At 40.9% G+C, this 18,568-nt stretch overlaps 1 protein-coding gene across 2 annotated transcripts in view; it reads left to right on the top strand.

Annotated features, from left to right (window-relative positions):
* Positions 1–16,562, top strand: part of GPSM2 (G-protein signaling modulator 2) — a 42,120-nt gene extending 25,558 nt beyond the window's left edge. For both annotated transcript variants that reach the window (XM_019502067.1, XM_019502066.1), the window contains 12 exons: positions 861–996; positions 3,190–3,332; positions 4,524–4,647; positions 4,989–5,104; positions 6,314–6,469; positions 7,362–7,470; positions 7,930–8,059; positions 8,982–9,052; positions 11,092–11,268; positions 11,757–11,922; positions 12,086–12,303; positions 16,139–16,562. In XM_019502067.1, coding sequence (XP_019357612.1) covers positions 861–996; positions 3,190–3,332; positions 4,524–4,647; positions 4,989–5,104; positions 6,314–6,469; positions 7,362–7,470; positions 7,930–8,059; positions 8,982–9,052; positions 11,092–11,268; positions 11,757–11,922; positions 12,086–12,303; positions 16,139–16,306 — 1,714 coding nt within the window. In that variant the 3' untranslated portion in view covers positions 16,307–16,562. The remainder of the gene's footprint in view (positions 1–860; positions 997–3,189; positions 3,333–4,523; positions 4,648–4,988; positions 5,105–6,313; positions 6,470–7,361; positions 7,471–7,929; positions 8,060–8,981; positions 9,053–11,091; positions 11,269–11,756; positions 11,923–12,085; positions 12,304–16,138) is intronic.
* The last annotated feature ends 2,006 nt before the right edge of the window (positions 16,563–18,568 follow it).

Raw genomic sequence — 18,568 nt, 5'->3', positions numbered from 1 at the left:
CCCCCCCAGTGCTTTACTTTCAGCTCAGCAAGCCCCTGTACCAAGCCCAGTGCACACCCAGAAGAGGTCATGTTCACTTGACCCGGCTCACCCAACATCTGGGCGCTCCAGTGGGGCTTTTTGGTGCTTTTGTGTCATAGGTGATTGAATCATCTTTAGATAAAAGTGCCAAAAAGCCCTATTGAAGCGCCTGATCTGTACAGACGCTGCGGAGCTGGGTCAAACTACTGCATGTCCTTTTCCACTATAGCACTGTTTTTTTTTTTCTTTTTCTTTTTCTTTTTACATCTGTAAGCAAAAAGGCTTGAGTTCTCTGAGGGGATCAGTATTGTAGGTATTCACACATTGTGCCTAGTGCCTGTTGACAAAGTTGGCCAAAATGCAGTTCGGGCTCTGTTTTTTACAGGGAGTGGTTCTTTAATGCTCTAATCTAATGGTTAAACCACTTTTTTAGGATTGAGTCTTTAATTAGCCTGTAGGCTATCCATATTTCCTTCCTTCTGGGAGAGGGACGTAAGTAACTTAACAATTTGATTGTTTAGATAGGGGCACTTTCTGTCCCCCATTGAATCTTGTAGTTTTTTGTGCATTCATAGGTCTAATAAGAGCACAAGAAAAACACAAACCTACAGAGTTATGCTCTATGGCACTGGCCTGAGATGAATGGACTCCTTAGGGTTTTGCTTCTAGAATTGCTGTACATCCCACTCAATGCTCATTGGATGGCTGCTTTCAAAATACCTTTCCCTTCTTTCTCCTCTCCTCCCTGCGCAATGTAATGCTGTTTACAGTGCCTTGAACATGTACCTTATTGGAAAAATGTACGGGATTTACTGGATGTTATATTCCCTTAATTTCAGGACGATTGGAGACCTACTAGGTGAAGCTAAAGCTAGTGGTAATCTGGGGAACACCTTAAAAGTGCTTGGGAATTTTGAAGAAGCTATTGTTTGCTGTCAGAGGCACTTAGATATTTCCCGAGAACTTAATGACAAGGTAAGAATAGGGATTACTTGCTTTGCTTTCAATCTGGCTGTAACTGTATGAATAGTTAATAGAACTTTTGCATTTCCAATGATTCCTGTTTTTTCACCAACCTTAAATGTCTGGCAAACATCACCAAACAGGGCCACAAACAGTTTTCTCAGAATCCCTGTTGCCCTCCCTTTCCATCTGTCAGATATGATTAGTGTGGCCCTGCCCTCCATGAGGTGGAGGCAGACCAGGTTGCCCTGTGCCTCATCTGCATATAAACTTCTGAAGGATCCCAGGAATCGTGACAAGAACACCCAGTTTGAGTGGCAGTGGGAACTAATTAACACTTGGATCCTTTGTAGTGGGTGTCTCAAGTACACACGCTACTGAGCAGTGCTGAGCTGTGGAGTCACCATGGCTTGATACACTGTTGACCCTGCTGGGGCCCAGCCCAGTTAACTGTATGGTAAATCCTTTTTTGGCTTTGGACTCGTATCATGCTTGGTTTGTACTAAGTAGGTACAAAAGTGCTGCTTAAAAGTGTATTTATGGAGTGTCTGTGCTGAAATGTGCAGCAGTTTCAAGAAAGCTAAAATGCTTCAGTTCTGGGTGAACTAAGTCTTTGGGGAATGTGGAGGGAGGAAGGGGCTGCAGGGAGAAGAAGAGCAAGGGAGCTATCTGACCTCCCAGCTTTATTTTCCCTGCTGTTGCAGTGGGAAGGGGGCAATTCAAGGCAAGTTTGAATTGCAAGTTTGACTTGCAGTCAGGTAAACCCTGACTGGATTCTATACCTGGAAAATTATAACAACACATTTATAAATTTTCCATATATAGAATCTAATTATTGGGGGGTCATTTTATATTCAAGTAAATATGGTAATTAAATATCAATTATTCAGTGATTTATCCCAGAAATCTAGTGTCTGACTAGAGTCAAGGGGTAGGTCCTATCTAGAAGCCTACCATTTGTATGTTATAAAGGGCAAGGAAGTTATGTAATTTAGTAACCTATTCCTCCCCCTCCCCTTTTTTCTCCCCCTGCCATTGCTTAGTTTTTAACAGTAATATGTCCCAGCTTCAGAGATTTTTGTGTAATTCTTAGCCATGATAAAGAGAGTAAGTGAGTTGCATTGTTGTGGCATATCTAAACTGTAATTTTGTGCAAAGGCTTATACTTAGTTTTACACACCTGTAATCAAACCTACTCATAACCATTAGATGTTCATGAGTTGCAACCTTTGAGAAATTTGCAGACCAAGCACTTGGTTAGCCTAGAGTTAAGCTTCACCAATGCTGCCTTTTGTCTGACCATCTAAAATTTGCCCCATTGATCCTACAACAGATTCCCTTGAAATGCCTCAGTTTTCAAGATACCTTGAATCACAATATAGATTTTTAGGCATTTAAACAACCATTTGCTAAATGGCAATGTAATCCCAGCTTTAGTGGCACTACTACCCCACTGATACTTAAGAATACCTCCTATTTGGTCCAGTCTCTCATGATTTTTTATATCATGTGTTAAAGACTGAGACTAAAATTGCTGTCTTAGGAGGACTCCTGTTCCTTCTCTCCTGGGTGAAATCTGTCAACTTGTCAGAACCATTTCTGTGCTGAGCCTGGAACTGGCACCAGGATGCAGGCTCCACCCGTTCACTCCCCTTCCATCTGCACCAAATTCCCGACATGAAGTAATGGAGCTGGCTTTGAGAGATCTGAGCATGTGCCCAGGGCTCACACAGGCAGTCTGTGTTGGGTATGCTCAAGACTGCTGCCCAGTGGCTACTTGGCATGTGCAGAGCAGGAGGGGGTGGGTGGGGTGTGCTTCATGGCAGTGCTCCCAGACTCAGCAGCATAGACTAGCCCTATGTCTCAGTCTGTCCTGCTGCTGTTGGGTGGGGCAGTCTCTCTTCCCTTGTGCCACTGCCTTGGATGCAAGTTGTTTGCCTTCAAGGCTGTAACTACTTTGAAGAAACCTGCAGGTTTGAGTGCAGCTACCTGGGAAGTGTTGTGGGTAGGAGCACCAAAGCCATGGGTTTGCATCCTTGTTGGGATGCTTGGGATGTGGTGTGACAGTGTTTAAAAAATGGTCATACATGTATGAATTAATAGTTGGGGAGCTTTTTTTTCTTTCCCTGTTTGATTCTAAGTGTTGTACAGCACATCTCTGCAGAAAACTCTGAAATCCTTTTAACGCCTGGTTTTATGTTCTAGGTTGGAGAAGCCAGAGCACTTTATAATCTGGGAAATGTGTATCATTCCAAAGGGAAAAATGTAGCCTGTGCTGGGACTCATGATCCAGGGGAACTTCCCGATGATGTAAAGGCTGCATTACAAAAAGCTGCAGATTATTATGAGTGAGTAATATTTTAAAGGGCTGTGACAGGAGGGCAGAATCACTTGCCAAAGAAATCCTCTAAGTAGCTTAATACAGGGGTGCTGAACATGCGCAGAAATTTGAATCCAACCCCCGGCAGCAGCCAAATGTCTGGGAGAGACTCGCAGCACTCGAGCTCCAGTAGCACCGCAGCTTGTTACCACAATGGCAGCCAAGTGCCTGCGATGTCAGGCTTCTTCCCACGATGCTGCTGGGGCTCCAGTGCCACTGCTACTCATTTGCGTGTTGGCTGCTGCCGCAGGAAAGAGCAGTGGTACTGCTGGGGCTCCAGCACTGTGGCTGTCACAGCTTGGCTGCCACATACGCAGGCAAGAGCAGTGGTGCTGGAGCCCCAACAGCACTGCAGGAAGAAGCCCAGCACCACAGCTGGTTCCCATGACAGCAGCCAAGTACTTGAAATGCTAGGCCTCTTCCCGGTGGGTGTTGGGGTGGGCACTGGATCCAGCAGGGAGGGAGGGAGTGGGGGTCCATAGGGCTAGCCTCGTCATTTATCCAACCCACACCATTTATGAGTTTGATACCTGTGGGTTAATACATTTGGAGACCTGTAGTGGTGTGAACTAAACTCCAAAATAGTACCATTTAGTTGTAAAAACAGAGTATGTCGGCTAATGGGATATTTTCTTAAATCACTTAAAGGAGGAAAAAGTGATAACTGGTGTTGTTGTGTTTAAATTTAAGGGTGGTTTTGCTTTCATTCTTCTACTGTAATACTCATCAGGTGGTGACATAGGTAGAGTTACTCCCGTATTTTATTGCCCCGTTATTCTCTTGGCAACCAGTCTGAGATATGAGAAGTAAGACTTGAATATCAGCCATCTGTGCTTGATGTTGGGGTCTTTTTCCTGAAGTAATTTCTCCCTTCCTATGCTATGGAAGGGAGAATGAATTCTCTTCAGACTGGGTAGGACATACTGAGTAAATTTTAATCTGAGTCAGACATCTACTTGCATCTTACTGGGTAATGCCTAGTGTAGCCTAAAGGCTACTAACCGATAAAAATAAAACCTGCCACCTCCCTTTTGATTTTATTTTTTAAATCTGTCTTCCTGTTTAACAATCTTCTAGTGTCCTATGATCAGTGTTATCTTATAGGTTGTTTCCCCTCTTCTCCCTCCTTTTCTCTCCCTTTCCTCCCCACTCCAAACAGGGAAAACCTGACTATAGTGACAGAGCTGGGTGACAGAGCAGCCCAGGGACGTGCCTATGGAAATCTGGGTAATACGCACTATCTTCTGGGCAACTTTAGGAGTGCTGTCATAGCCCATGAACAGGTACTGCTGTGGAATTCTGCTTACTCTGGTAAATTACTTTCTAGTTGACTGACTGATCTTTGTTATATTTTTGTATTGTCTCTTGAGTTTTTAAATGCTAAGTGACCATACAGCACTTAAACTTATTTATAATGCAAAGTCAGCATTGCTGGTTCTTTTCAACATGTTGTCTTTTCAAGAGCTGTTTAATTGCAGAAGGATTGAGATGAAATGTTAATATTTTTAAACATGTTTTCACAGATACGTTTTACAGAACATGTTTTCACATGTTATCTGTTTGAGATATATGCAATAAGAAACCAGGTACATCAATAAGATGTCTTTGCTTATTTATTCATTAGCGTCTCCTAATTGCAAAAGAATTTGGTGACAGAGCAGCTGAAAGAAGAGCATACAGCAATCTTGGAAATGCATATATATTCCTGGGGGAATTTGAAACTGCTTCTGAATACTACAAGTTAGTCCATTTTACTTGTTATATGTAAATATAGTACCAAGGCAGTTTTGCATAATCAAAATAGTGAAGCTTTTCACTCTGTTAACTATAATTATGCCTACCATTTGGTTTGCTGCTTTCAACTAATCCATTTATCTATGTGGACATAATTATACAAAATTTAGCAGAGTAATCTAATTCTAATTCTTAGTTTAATTTTAATGGGACTATTCAACTCTTTCTAAAAGAGAGGAAGTCTGACTCTTCTTGTATATACGTTTGTGTGTACTTTCTTTAGAGGATTTTTAAACAGATGCTTCTCAATGTGAATAACTGTTTCTTTCCTTATCTTCTCCACAGCAAGGTCGCTGCATGAAGTTAAAATATATCTGTCTTTTAGATTAGTTGCTTGGGCTACATATTTGAGTTCAGATGTTAACTTTGAAGCTCAGGACGTCTCACATTTCCACAGGGACCAAATCTTACCTGAGCACCAGGCAAAGAAAATTTGCTCAGCTGTGAACTCAAGTCAGTCCATGTTATAGAGTAAGACTGACTGGCTTCATAGTTTAAGTATCTTACAAATAAAGCATATACTCTAGCTGTTCTAATGTTGATGCTAAACTGTCAAGTTCATTCTGTACTTTTTTCCTGAATGTAAAGAAAATCAACTAAAAATGCAATAGTGAAGCAACTGGCTGAAGTTAAAGTCATTTTCAGGGATCAGTCCTGCTGTTAGGGAAGTAAATGGGATTTTTTGTGTTATTTTAAAATTAGACTTAAATGGGGGAGGAAAAATTGGAATAATTGTCCTGTGAGGCTAACACCAGTTAATGATTTAGTTGTGACCCAAGAGTTAATGGAACTGTGAGTGGATTTAGATTTTAATTTTATCCTGTTGCACCTATATAACTGTATCAATATACGTTTCAGAATACAGGCAACCCCCCGCTTAATGCTGTTTCACTTGGTGCTGTTTCGCTGTAATGTTCATTTTAAATTGATACCTGATTTCACTTAGCATTCAGCGAGTTTCGTGATGACGCTTGCGGTTGCCATCTTGAGTCATTAAAAACAATTGTGGTCACCATCTTGGGTCGTCAAATACTTTTGGTTTCACTTAACCCTTGTTTTGCTTACCGCTTGTTTTTTCAGGAACCAGTTAAGAGCGCTAAGCGGGGGTTGCCTGTAGAATTTTTCCCCAAATGTTTTGTGATGTCTGTATTTTAGGAAGACATTACAGCTGGCTCGACAACTTAAGGACAGAGCTGTAGAAGCACAGGCTTGTTACAGCCTTGGAAATACGTATACTTTGCTCCAAGACTATGAAAAGGCAATTGACTATCATCTGAAGCACCTTACAATTGCTCAGGAACTGAATGATAGGTAACTGCTGTAAGCCTTTATCCTATGCTTAGTGTACAGAGGTCGTAGAATTGTGAGTGCTTTTGCTATGTGTCTTCTGTATATAGAAGGTGAACTGACATGATTTTGAGTTTCCGTGTGGACTGTATCATGCCCTTTTGAAAAAAAAATGGTAGCCTTAAAGTCATCATAGTAATGAATTCTGAGATGAAAAGTAGAGTTTTACTTGTATGAAAGCTAAGAGACTTATGGTTTTGCTGTTGCTGTCAAATTATCTTCCTACCATGATGTCAGTATTTTTGGTAAGATCAGTAGCTATGACATCTGCCCTTTACCTTGAAATCATAAGTGCTTTTACTTCTAGTTGTCTCTCAACAATAGGTGCAGAAGGAAGTCCATTAATATGGTACAGGAATTATGTTTTAAAATGGAAATAATTTTAAGGCCTGATATTCAAATATGCAGTGCTGCTAAAATTGATTTATGATTGTTTTAACATTATTGATTTGTAGAGAGAGACGTGCACTAAGAATAAATAATGTAAATCAAGTAAAGCTAATTAAATGGATTGTGAAATGTCATCCAACTCCTTGGTTCTTTCCACCACTGAATAGTACCTTATCAACTGAGAGTCACAACGTTCACAAGGTAGAAATCCAAAGATCTGACCAAGATGAAGCTCCCCATCTTAATTTGCAAATTTAGAAATACAACCATTTTAACATTCAGGTAAAAAGTCATCTAGCAGTGACAGCGACTTGTAATATTTTGGTATTAGAAATGGAGGTTGTCTTATCTGAACTGACAGTAGTACTGTGATTCTGACCCAAAATCTATGTTATAAAATTGTGACCCCTGGTGTTTGAGCATTAACAAATCTAGCAGCTACATATTTGCTTAAACTGTTTTGCAGAATTGGTGAAGGAAGAGCATGTTGGAGTTTAGGAAATGCATACACAGCATTGGGAAATCATGACCAAGCTATGCATTTTGCAGAAAAACACTTGGAAATTTCAAGAGAGGTATGACTTGCTTTGATTCATATGCTTTGGTTGTTGGATTTTTCTCTTGAAGATTTTTCATTTGTCCGGTGCTCTCTTTATGGAGGGGAAACATTTTTACAAGCCTAAGTTGAAGCCATATTGTCAGGGCAGGAGTAGTTGATAATAAATGTACAGTGGGTACACTAAATGAGTCTAAAAATGAAAAATATTTATAAAGAAAAGTTGCCTGTTACTGAGGAAAGCGTGCTTTGTGTCTAATGTGTTAGAAAAAAGCATCTGGGAGTAACCTTTCTCTGAAAATTTCACCCCTCTGGTGAGATCAGTTCTAGACAGACAATCATGGAAAATTTCCAGAATAAAAGGTGAAAATGTTTGCGCGGGGGCGGGGCTGCGGTATGAGACAGAGTAATGGGATAGAGGGCTAGAATGTGGGATAGAAGTCTGCGGTTGAATTTGTGGAACTATATTTGGTTGCAGGTAGGGGATAGAAGTGGAGAATTAACAGCAAGACTTAACCTCTCAGACCTTCAAATGGTGCTTGGTCTGAGTTATAGCACAAATAATTCCATGATGTCGGAAAGCCATGCTGTAGATGCTAGCTTGAATGGTAAGTGCTTACTTCCAGGATATTTTTTTAACAGTAAACTTCGAAGAAAAACAATTGATTGTTTGCCGTGTGCTGATCCTTTATTGTGTACAAATTCTTCTGTCTGGCTTTCTTGCTATTCTTAACCAAGAAAAAAGATTCCTTTTGCATGCAGTATTGGACACCTTAGCACTGGCATCGTGGTGTTAGGGCTGCATCCTGGGCTGTCCCTCTCTCTCAAAATTGATTAGCCTTGGGAATCTGAACCTTCCTCAACCACTTCATTTGGAGGGGGCTGCCCCCCTCCCCCTGTCCAAGTAAGACTGTTCAAGCCATTTCCATTAAGGGGAAAAATAAAACACATTTGTTTTGTATCTTAACAGAACATACCAAGTTTGGCAATTCCCCTTCCTCCCCCGCCTGTTTTTTTGCTTTGCAGTACACTGTTCTTTTTATGGAAAACAACAGCTTTTTTGACAAATTGAGATAATCTGTCTTGCCCTTTTCACCATAGTACGTGTACCATCTCTGACGCTGACAGTAGAAATGGGAGACTCTTGCTCCTGTCCATCTAAGATCCATAGCCTTCTGGCTTTGCCTCTCATATATATTTGCTCTCGCCTCTTCAAAAGTCACAGCTCACCTCTACTAAAATAACTTTTATTACACTAAATAGTAAATGTCACTTGGATGCCAGAGCTTAGAATTCCTAGTCCAAGAATCATACGGCACCCCAAATGTGTGCATGTTTCTACACTAAGTAGTTTTCAATTCTGAAAGGAAGAATATTACTTAAACTGATTAAACTGCATCATTTTGGAACTTAAATTGTTATATCCTAGAGGTGGTGTTGTATACTATAGTCCACTTTTAAAGTGTGCAAAATTATTTTTTCCTTCCTTTAAGGAGCCAGTTATTTAAATATCTGTATTTCTTCTTAAAGGTACTAAGCCTAGGGTAGGACGCCGTCACAGTATGGAAAACATGGAGCTTATGAAATTAACACCTGAAAAGGTACGCATGTTCTTTTTTGTGATTTCTGTTCTGGCCAATAGGGTTAAAGTAATATTTTGTATCTTTTAAACCTGCTGTTGCTGTAAAATAGCTGTTGTGGAGTAATTTGGGGGGGGCGGGGTTTGCCTTCCTCAGTCGTTGGGTGTTGGTAGCCGGCAGGGCCTGGGGATTTTGACTGGAGTGTGTCAGTGGTCCTGCTGGGATTAAAATTCACAGCTTCCTGGCTAGAGGGTTATCACTCTCTGCTCAGGGTCAGACTGATTTTTTGCCCATTCAGGATCAGTAAGGAATTTTACCCCATGGTCAAACTGGTAGAAACTGCAAAGGCTCCTAACTTTCTCTGTAGTGTGGGGGATGTGGCCCTCTTCTGGGACTTCTTGAGAGCATTTTAACAGTGCTTGCTGTAGCAGAAGACTGACCACTGTTGTCCTCCCCTGCTTTACCGATGGCAGGCTTGGGTGTTTTTGGTGTCTTTGGGCAACATTCCTTGTAGCTGTGCAGCAGGGTAGATTAAGTAGTTTTAGGACTTGCATGTGGTAGTGTGGATAGGAACGATCCTGCCTTGAGCAGGTGGTTGGACTAGATGACTTCTGGAGGTCCTTCGAGCCCTGCTTTTCTATTACTGTATTTGTTAAATATTTGCAGTTTCTATTCTGTGCTTCTCCTAGGATAAGAGTAGAGACATAGCAGCATCAGGTCAGCTGAACTGCAGTACTGTTAAAGCAGTATGGTTGTCTTGACTGTGCACTCATCTCTGAGTAGGTTAATGCAACTGTGAGCTATCCCTAAGTTATGTCCTTGAGAACTTTCCATTTTGGCAGCCAGCTTCACAGAAAGCTGTGCTGCTGCTGGCTGGCAGTTGTGCAACAAAAGTGTTTCTGAATTCTGCACAGCTTTCTGTGAAGAAGCTCTAAAAGCCTTCTCCATCATCAATTGGGAGCTAAGCAACTATTATATGAGGGTTTTCTCAGGTTGCCATTTATTCCTAAATCACTGATTTATTTTCTCTTTTTAGCAAATACTTTTGAATGGCATGTTTTGGGATACAGATATGCCATGTGATGTACCTGATTTCTTTAAGCAGGAAAGGAAGAAATTGATGAGCAATTAATTCTTTCCTTGTTTGCTTTTATTAGACCATTTGAGGCTGTCCCATGTCCATTTTGTATACCAAACTCAGTGTGAGGGGCAGGAAGCTTGTGTGGTCTCGATATAAAACTGGCTGTTTTTGAGTCCATGGATTTTAATCTGCCACACTCTCACTTTTCCAAACCACTGGGCTAGCCTGGGATTTTTGTAAGTCATGAAATTGTAACATCTGGAAAATACCAACAGAACATGCCAAATCCTTCTGGATGTCTGTAGCAGCCAGCATACTCACATTTCCTGTCAGGTGCAAAGCAGGAAAAGCATTTTTAATACATATGTAACCAAATGGCTTGCAACACAAACACATTACAGACAGTGTGTTCTCTTACTGCTGACATGTGATTAGACTCATTTGGGAAGACAGTTTGGCTGGTATTTCCATGTCAGGCTGAAACAGTACTAAATTCATCACTTCAAAACCAGTGGAGCTGCTCCTGGTGAATTTGTCCTATAATCCTTCTGATGCAAATCAGTACACCATATGATAAATTGAACCTTATAATCCATGTGCCATGTAGAAAAGTTATTCTATTAGAGTGACCTTGTTTAAAGTCTTTGTGCATTGTTGTGTCCTGTCATGGCTTGTTACGGTTGTTGTTCTGAATGTAACTGTTTTAGGTTGCTTGTACCTCTACCCAGACTCACAGACATTAAAAAAAAGCTGCAATGCAATATTAATGTCACTTCAGATAATCAAGGACTACGCAGCCACAGGTTAAGTGATAGAGTCTAGGAATTAAAGTTTTGTTTGTTCGCTTTACCACCAGAGAGGTACAGAATGAAGAGATTAGTTTCTGTCGTTCTTCCAGTCAGTAAAGTAGCAAAGACCATAGATGGCAACATATGTAAAGAAATTAGAATGCTGGTTTCGTGACTTTTTTTTTCCTTAGGTTCAGAACTGGAACAGTGAACTTCTTGCTAAGCAAAAGCCCCTGATTGCCAAACCTTCAGCAAAATTGCACTTTGTAAATCGACTAAAAGGCAAAAAATACAAAAACGGCACCTCTTCCAAAGTTCTGCAGGATGCCAGTAATTCTATCGATCACCGACTTCCAAACTCTCAGAGGGTAGGTTTGGAGAGGCAGGATTTTCATAATTTCTTAAAAAGTTCTATGTGAAAGTTTACTTTATATTACTTTTAATTCTTAATCTGTGCGATTTAAAATATGCAATCTCCAGGCATTGAGTAGAGAACCATCTTTGTGTTGGGTGGGTTCAATTACATATTACGTTTGAAATATGCAAAGTCAAAAAATAAGCTAACTTAAGGAGAAATGCAAGGCAAAAAAATATTTATTTTTGCTTATGAGTCTTGGTGCAGCTGCTGGAAATGTCTGCCTTACTCCTGATGGGTTTATTAACTGGTGTTTGTTTGTTTAAAAATAAACAAACTTCTACACACAGACTCTTACATTATTGATTTGGTCACCTCCATTTTAACTTTGGTTTTAAAGGCCATTCAAGCGCATACATGCACTGCAAAGATGAAACTGCCATGTCTTCTGCTTTACAGTTCAATTGTAATCCAAAGCTGCCCTAACTCTTGTCTTTTCAGAAAAACAGTCCTGACATGATTGGAGACGAAGGGTTTTTTGACTTGCTGAGCCGATTTCAGAGTAACAGGATGGATGACCAGAGGTGCTATTTCCAGGAGAAGAACAGACTGACAGCAGCTGCAGCAACATCAACTTCCTCTACTCCAGCCAAAACAATGAGAAAATGTAACTTTTTATTGTAGGAAAATATCCCCTAATCCATATATATATTTTGGATTGGATTCATAAAAGAGCACACTCTCTGAAAACTATTTTGACTAACATTAACAGATTACTATTTCTGCCTGGATATTTCCAAGGTAACTTGGGTTTTTTTTCTTCCCTGCAGCTTTTTCTACTTCCATGGTCTCACCGCACACCGATGAATTCTTAGACTTACTTGCTAGCTCTCAGAGCCGCCGCCTAGACGATCAGCGGGCCAGCTTTAACAATCTACCCGGCCTTCGACTGAATCATCACAACAGTCAGTCTGTCCTTGGACACCTCATGGCAAGCAGTAACAGAGAGCCAGATGATGATTTTTTTGATATCCTAATAAAATGTCAAGTAAGTCACTTAAAAAAAAATAAAGAAAATTCTGCTCTCTTACATGTGCAGAATGAAGTGGGTTTCAGGAGCTGGGTGTGCACAGTTGTAGAAGTCACTTAAGTAATCTACCGTCTTTAGGGCTCATTTCCCTCATTTCTAGAATAGGAACACCTTTAAGGTTGTAGGTAAAAAGGATCCCTCAACTGCTACATAGTGATACAGGCAAGGTAGGGAAAAATAGCCAGTAGATCTTACTGTTTTGATCTTTTGCCACTGAAATGTTTATGCACTTATGACATTTGAAAGACTCTTGCTACTAGAAATGTTGGGCTCTAGTTCCAACCTGCATATAAAACATCCCAGGTAAAACAGAGGGGATGACACCAATTATCTTTGGGGGTCTTTAAGAGAATGCTGGATAGGCATCTGGCTGGGGTCATCTGACCCCAGTGCTCTTTCCTGCCTAGACGGGGGGTCAGACTCAATCTGTTGAGGTCCCTTCCAACCCTAGCACCTATGAATCTTACCCTAATGGAGCAATTGATTATTTCTGGTACAAAGCTGATATACTAAGAAGGTCATAGGCTGAGTCAAGAGGAAAATGAAATAAAATTATTAATTCCTTTTCTTGCAGCTAAGACTGCTGATCCTAAATCTACTGCAGTAGTTGGTATGATGCTGCATCAAAATGTGGAAGTGAAATTAAGAAATCTAATCTGTCTTCTGTAGCCATAAAAAGATCTGTATGCCTTCTAGCTAACTCGGCATTCATAGTATGTTTGTCAACATGTTTATACTATACTAGCTGAAACCCGCAAAACACTTGCTATTTTAAATTTTTATGGCAAAGTATTTCTTTAAATACAGGATTTTTAGTTATCCTTTGACCGAATGCTTTGACGGTGAGAATCAAAACTTCTCACCCTCAAAAAGACTACATAAAGCTGTCCATGTGTAAACACAGGCTAAGGAGTATAAATACATATTGTGTCAAAAGTCTGACATGACTTGTTTATAGTCATAGAGTAAGAGGACCCTTGTACACGTGAGAAAATTGCCACTTTTAGTGGTTTAATTGCCCTTCTTAACAATTTAATTATGTAACAGTGTAGATGTTCGGTAGTATGTTACAATTAAATTTCGTACCAGTGTTCATATTCAGCAGTGTATTTTGATTTAAATAACCTTTTTACATAGCAAACTAAAACACGCCCCATGTATTTTAGTTTGCTACGTAATCAATTACAGCAATTTTCGTCATATATACGAGGGCCCTATACGGAGAAGGTGGTGGGGACTGTGCACAGGACGCTGGAAGCTTGGGCTTGCCGGGCCCCGTGCACCATCCCTGCTGCCAGCACACCCAGCCACCCTCCTAGGGCAGCCAGCCAGTTCCCAGGTGGCAGGAAGGCAGCAGGGATGGTGCATAGGGTGCTGGAAGCCTGCTAAGCCTGAGCTTCCCCAAGCACACCCAGGCTTCCAGTGCCCTGTTGGATCTGATGGATACTGCCTACAAGCTGGGGCTGCACTTGTGCAGCTAGCACCCTGACCAGGTGGCCCCAGGGGGGGCACCACCACCACAGAGGGAAACACTAAGGGGCTGTATGACCTGGTGGCAGCTCACGTGGGCAGGCTTCACCAAGGGGAGGATCTGATCTTTTTTCTTTCTCCTGGAGCCTGCTGGCATCTCCTGTGGTCAGGGAGCGAGCCACCGGTGGATTGCGCTGGCACTGAGGCCCCCGCACAGCCCAGGACCTGCTGGCAGCTTGACCCCCAGCTATGGGAGAGGTGGGCGGGCCCTGGAAGGGAGGGGAGAGAATTGGCCCACTCACTGCTTCCCTTTTCTTCCCCCAACCCCTTGGTGGAGCCTGCCCCCTCTGCAGCGGGGTGCCCTGCTGCTTAATTCTAGCTCTGTCTTACCTGCCTGTCTGTTTGAAATGCCTCAAGCTCTATGATAACAACACACGTATTCTGTCTGTCCGGAGCACTCTGGTTGTTTCAGTAAGGACTGTGACTGGCTGCTGAGACAACTGATCAGAGTGCTCCGGACAGAAAGAATAAACCTATTATTATTAGTGGTCCAAAGTATAACAGGGTAGGCAGAGTTCATTGTTTATTACTGTTTATGGGGTTTGGCTCTTTTCCATTTTGTATAGTGTGTGCACCTTAGTTGACAGAATAAATATATTTATAGGTCGTATGAGGTTTGTTTGTTTTTTGGGGGGTGTCTTTTTTAAAATAAAACTTACTAGGTCCTTACTGCAAGGAAATTACTCTTTTAAGAAAAGCATGTATATAGTAGCTGAAGATAATGGGGACTGCACAAATTACTGTGTTTAGGCCAGGACTGATAACAGAACATATTTAAGTGAATTAGTACTCTGACTGTAATAAGAAGGCTGGAAAACGTTCTTTAAAAAGTACTGGCAGGTAAAATTCCTTACAGCTGTCCTCTCTTTGCAAGAAGTCATTAAATGGTGTTAGCAGAGGGTATAGATACAGTAACTGAATCTGTAAGCCAGATAAGCTTTTAAAGCTGTTCAGTGTTCACTCTTTCAAGTTTATTTATAACTTTAAAAAAAGTGCTCAAATCCACCCCCCTACCTGTGGGAGCTCAGTCAGCCTGAGCTGGTTTTTAACTTTTGTAATATTCAGCTAATCTGGCAGCTGGTCTCTAATGAATTGTGATCTTGGGTAAGGGGCTAGTACAAGTTTCATAGCATTATTTAGTTTGATTTAAAGAGAAGTGTGTCTCCATTTGATTCCTCATCTAATTGCCTTCAGTTGCAGTGTCTATAATGTGAAACTTGGTTACCATAGCTAAGTATTTACAATTATTGAAGTAGGGTGCAGTTGCAAAAGCCTTCAGTCATTTGTTCTGTTGGTTATCTCCTATTATAAATCCTTATGCAAGGAAGGAATGGTGCTGATGAGCCTGGGACATCTCTGATTTCACACTTTCATAAAATAGAAATAAAGAAAGTCCACTACCTGTAGCTTTCTATAAAAAGCACCAAACTATCAACACAAGGAAAATGGGTGGTAGTTTTGTGCACTGCTGTCATGTTTGCTACTTCCACTGGAAGAGTTACGATTAACTAAATAAATGATGCTCATCCTTTTTAGGCTTCTAGCACCCTTTGTTCCTTTTCCAGGAGGTGCAAGTAGGCTTAGACTGAGAAGCAGCTGAAGCAAGAGGGGACACATCTCCCTGCATTAGGTTTATGGGATCAGCCTAATACAGGCAGGGCCACCCCCTTCTTCCAAAGCTGCTGCAACACTCTCCGGCCAGGTGAAACTGCCCCATGTGCCTCTGTTTCTAGAAAGTGTGTGCAGGGCTGGACTGGAAAGCAGCTGCAGCTACAGCTACAGCTAATGTAGGCAGAAGCAACCCTCCTGCCACAACCACATCCCCATCTGGTCCTGGATACGCTTCCTGAAAAGAGGTGCGTGGGGCAATTTCACCTGGCCTCTATGGGAGTGCTGTGGTATCCCAAGGTACCACAGCACCCTGGTTGAGAGCCGCTGAATTAAATGATTGTCTCCATCACTCATCTAGGATAAGGGGTTTTAATTAATCCTTTTAGTCACTATCTAAATGAGACATATTTACCTTCTATATAAACATGGGGGCATTATGGCACAGAAGTGAACTGGATGTGCTGTTAACCCTTCCCACTATTCAAGACTCGCTATTAGTGTGTTAGAGGAATCTGTTCAGTAAAAGCCAGCACTATTATAGCTAAACAAAAAAAACCACTAAGTCAGAATAAAACAGTCTGTCACTGTCCAGTGTTTCATACCTCTGTATGATATCTATATGCTTACAAGAATTTTATGTTTAAATCTATAGGGTTCCAGATTAGATGATCAAAGATGTGCTCCACCCCCAGCTGCTACAAAGGGCCCCACTGTACCTGATGAGGATTTCTTCAGCCTTATTTTGCGATCACAGGCTAAGAGAATGGATGAGCAGAGAGTCCTTTTGCCCTCCAATATAAACAGACCAAGTTCTAACTGAAAGACTTCTTAAAGCAAAGCTATCAGGGGTTTATTGTGTACTGTAACTTCTCAATGCATTTCCTTTCTTGTGCAGGGAAAGCTATATTATGCCTTTTAAGGGTGTGTATATAGAGCACTAACAGTTGGCTAGCCAATTCAAAGCATATTGTGTAAATACTTTTTTCTTTTTTTTTTCTTTTTTACAGGTGTAGTAAATTGACAGTTCTGTACTTTGCAATGTGGTCTGCAACAGGTACAGTTGTGACCACTACCTGAGATTTAAGGGCATTTATACATGTGGTCCAGAGGGGTGGGGGAAGGAGGATGTGCTTTAATTAGGGTGGCTCCAAGAGCTGGTCCAATTAAAGCACCAGGAGCATCTTGTGTATGTGTCCCCATACTTAAAAATGGCAGTAGGAGCTTTAGATAGAGCGTCCCTGCTGTTTTTAAGTGTAGGGATACTGATGTATAAGATGCTGGAGCATGGTAATCATGCTCCAGCAGATTCGATTAATCAAGTCTGTTCTGATGCTCTGTAATTACAGTGCCTCCAGAGCAGCCTTGCTGCTCATGTGTAGGCACTGTAAGTGTTTAGCAGCGGCTTTTAGCAGTGCTTTTGTAAATGAGCTGGACAAGTCACTTGGTAGTACACGTCATCCCCTCAACTGGCTTCAGTTAGCAGAGATTTTACTCCATAGGACTTGTATTAAAGGTACTTTGTCATAATTATGTAGGGTTTTAATCAACTAAAATAATAGTATGCAGCTGAGAAAGTTTGTATATCCTTTAAAACAAATTCTAATTTGTACTTCTGATCTTTCCAGGAAAGAGCAATTAGTTCTTGGCACTGTTCTTTTATACAAGTTTTTGTGTTGTTTTTTGGGGGGTTTTTTTTTTTAAAGGAAACCCTTGAGGAATAAAGTCACCTCACTTTGGCTCTGCATGTCTCGCTCTTATTTAACAGTTAGAAAGTGTCTAGCGATGTACTATCATAGGCTTTTTCTAAAATTATGATAAACCCATATATTACACACTTGCCATATTTTTAAAAAGCTTATTTATATTCAACAAAGTTCTTTAGAAAGAAGACTTGATAAACGATTCATATAGTTTAAAGTAACTTGAGCTTGGAGTACAGGTAAGTATGAAACACCATGAACAAAATTTTTTTGCCTGCACTCGTCAGCAGTAGCATTCCACTCACCAGGAAGATATTAATTGGAGACCTAGAGAGTTGATAGGACGTGCCATGAAATACTGACCATTGGCCAGCTTTGCTCTTGCAACAAAAACGTTAAGGTCACTTAACCAGCTCCAGGATGTATATACAGTCTTAACAATGTTATTCTTAGGATGGAGAACAGCAACATTGCAGAATAAAAGGTCCGGACACAGCTGAACCAGTTCTTTGCAGTACCATGCTAAGCTAAAATGTGTCTGTTTGCCTTGATATAAAACAGGAAGCATGAATTAAACCTATGGAGGAAAGAGAAGCTACCAGAAATAGTTAGACAAGTGTTTGGGTACTTATCCTTGCTTACTGTGATATTAGATACTAAGTGTTACTTACAAAGCAGATTCTGAAATTAGATATTTTTGCCCAACTAAGAGACTTCATAAAACTGATTTGAAAATATTAACCTCAGTTTCCTAAGTAAAAAAACATACCCAGTTCTTCAATGTGATGTTTTTAAAAGAAAAGATTTATAGAACAATCACAAAAATCTTCACAAACTAGTTTTCTGCAGCAAGTTTTCACACTGGAATTATCACACCAGTATAAAAAGACTAAACAGTGTAATACCATTATAAAATTAACTTAGTGTTTTTGACCTGAGCTATAATACAGGCTCATTCCATGTTGATTAATACTTGCAAATCACATTATATCTACTATTTTGCTACACATTTGCTTAAGATGCAAGCACATAGCATACAGCCCTACCCTGAAGTAAATAGCAATTCCAGAGTCACTTCCTGAAAAATGTGTAGTAACTTTCCTACATAAAGCATTGCACAAAATGAGGTGTACCCAATTCGCCTACTTTAGTGCTTCTCAACCAGGTGCCACAGGGCCCCCAATCAGTAGGGATCTACTTAAGGAATCTTCTTAAAGGGCACCAAGTGTAATTGAAACCTTGCAGGCCACTTTTGGCACCCAGCACCATTTTCAGTTTTTTTGCAGTGAGCTCCATGCCCCACCCCACCCCCCGATATGCAGAGAAGGCTGCCTTTTGTGTGGCCCTGCCCCTTGTCACTGATTGGCAGAGGCAGGGCTTCA

The sequence above is a fragment of the Gavialis gangeticus genome, unplaced genomic scaffold, assembly GCF_001723915.1.
Source record: "Gavialis gangeticus isolate Ggan-Ray unplaced genomic scaffold, GavGan_comp1, whole genome shotgun sequence".
Taxonomy (NCBI): domain Eukaryota; kingdom Metazoa; phylum Chordata; order Crocodylia; family Gavialidae; genus Gavialis; species Gavialis gangeticus.
Note: the sequence above shows the minus strand (reverse complement) of the source record. Positions and strands in the feature narration are given on the sequence as shown.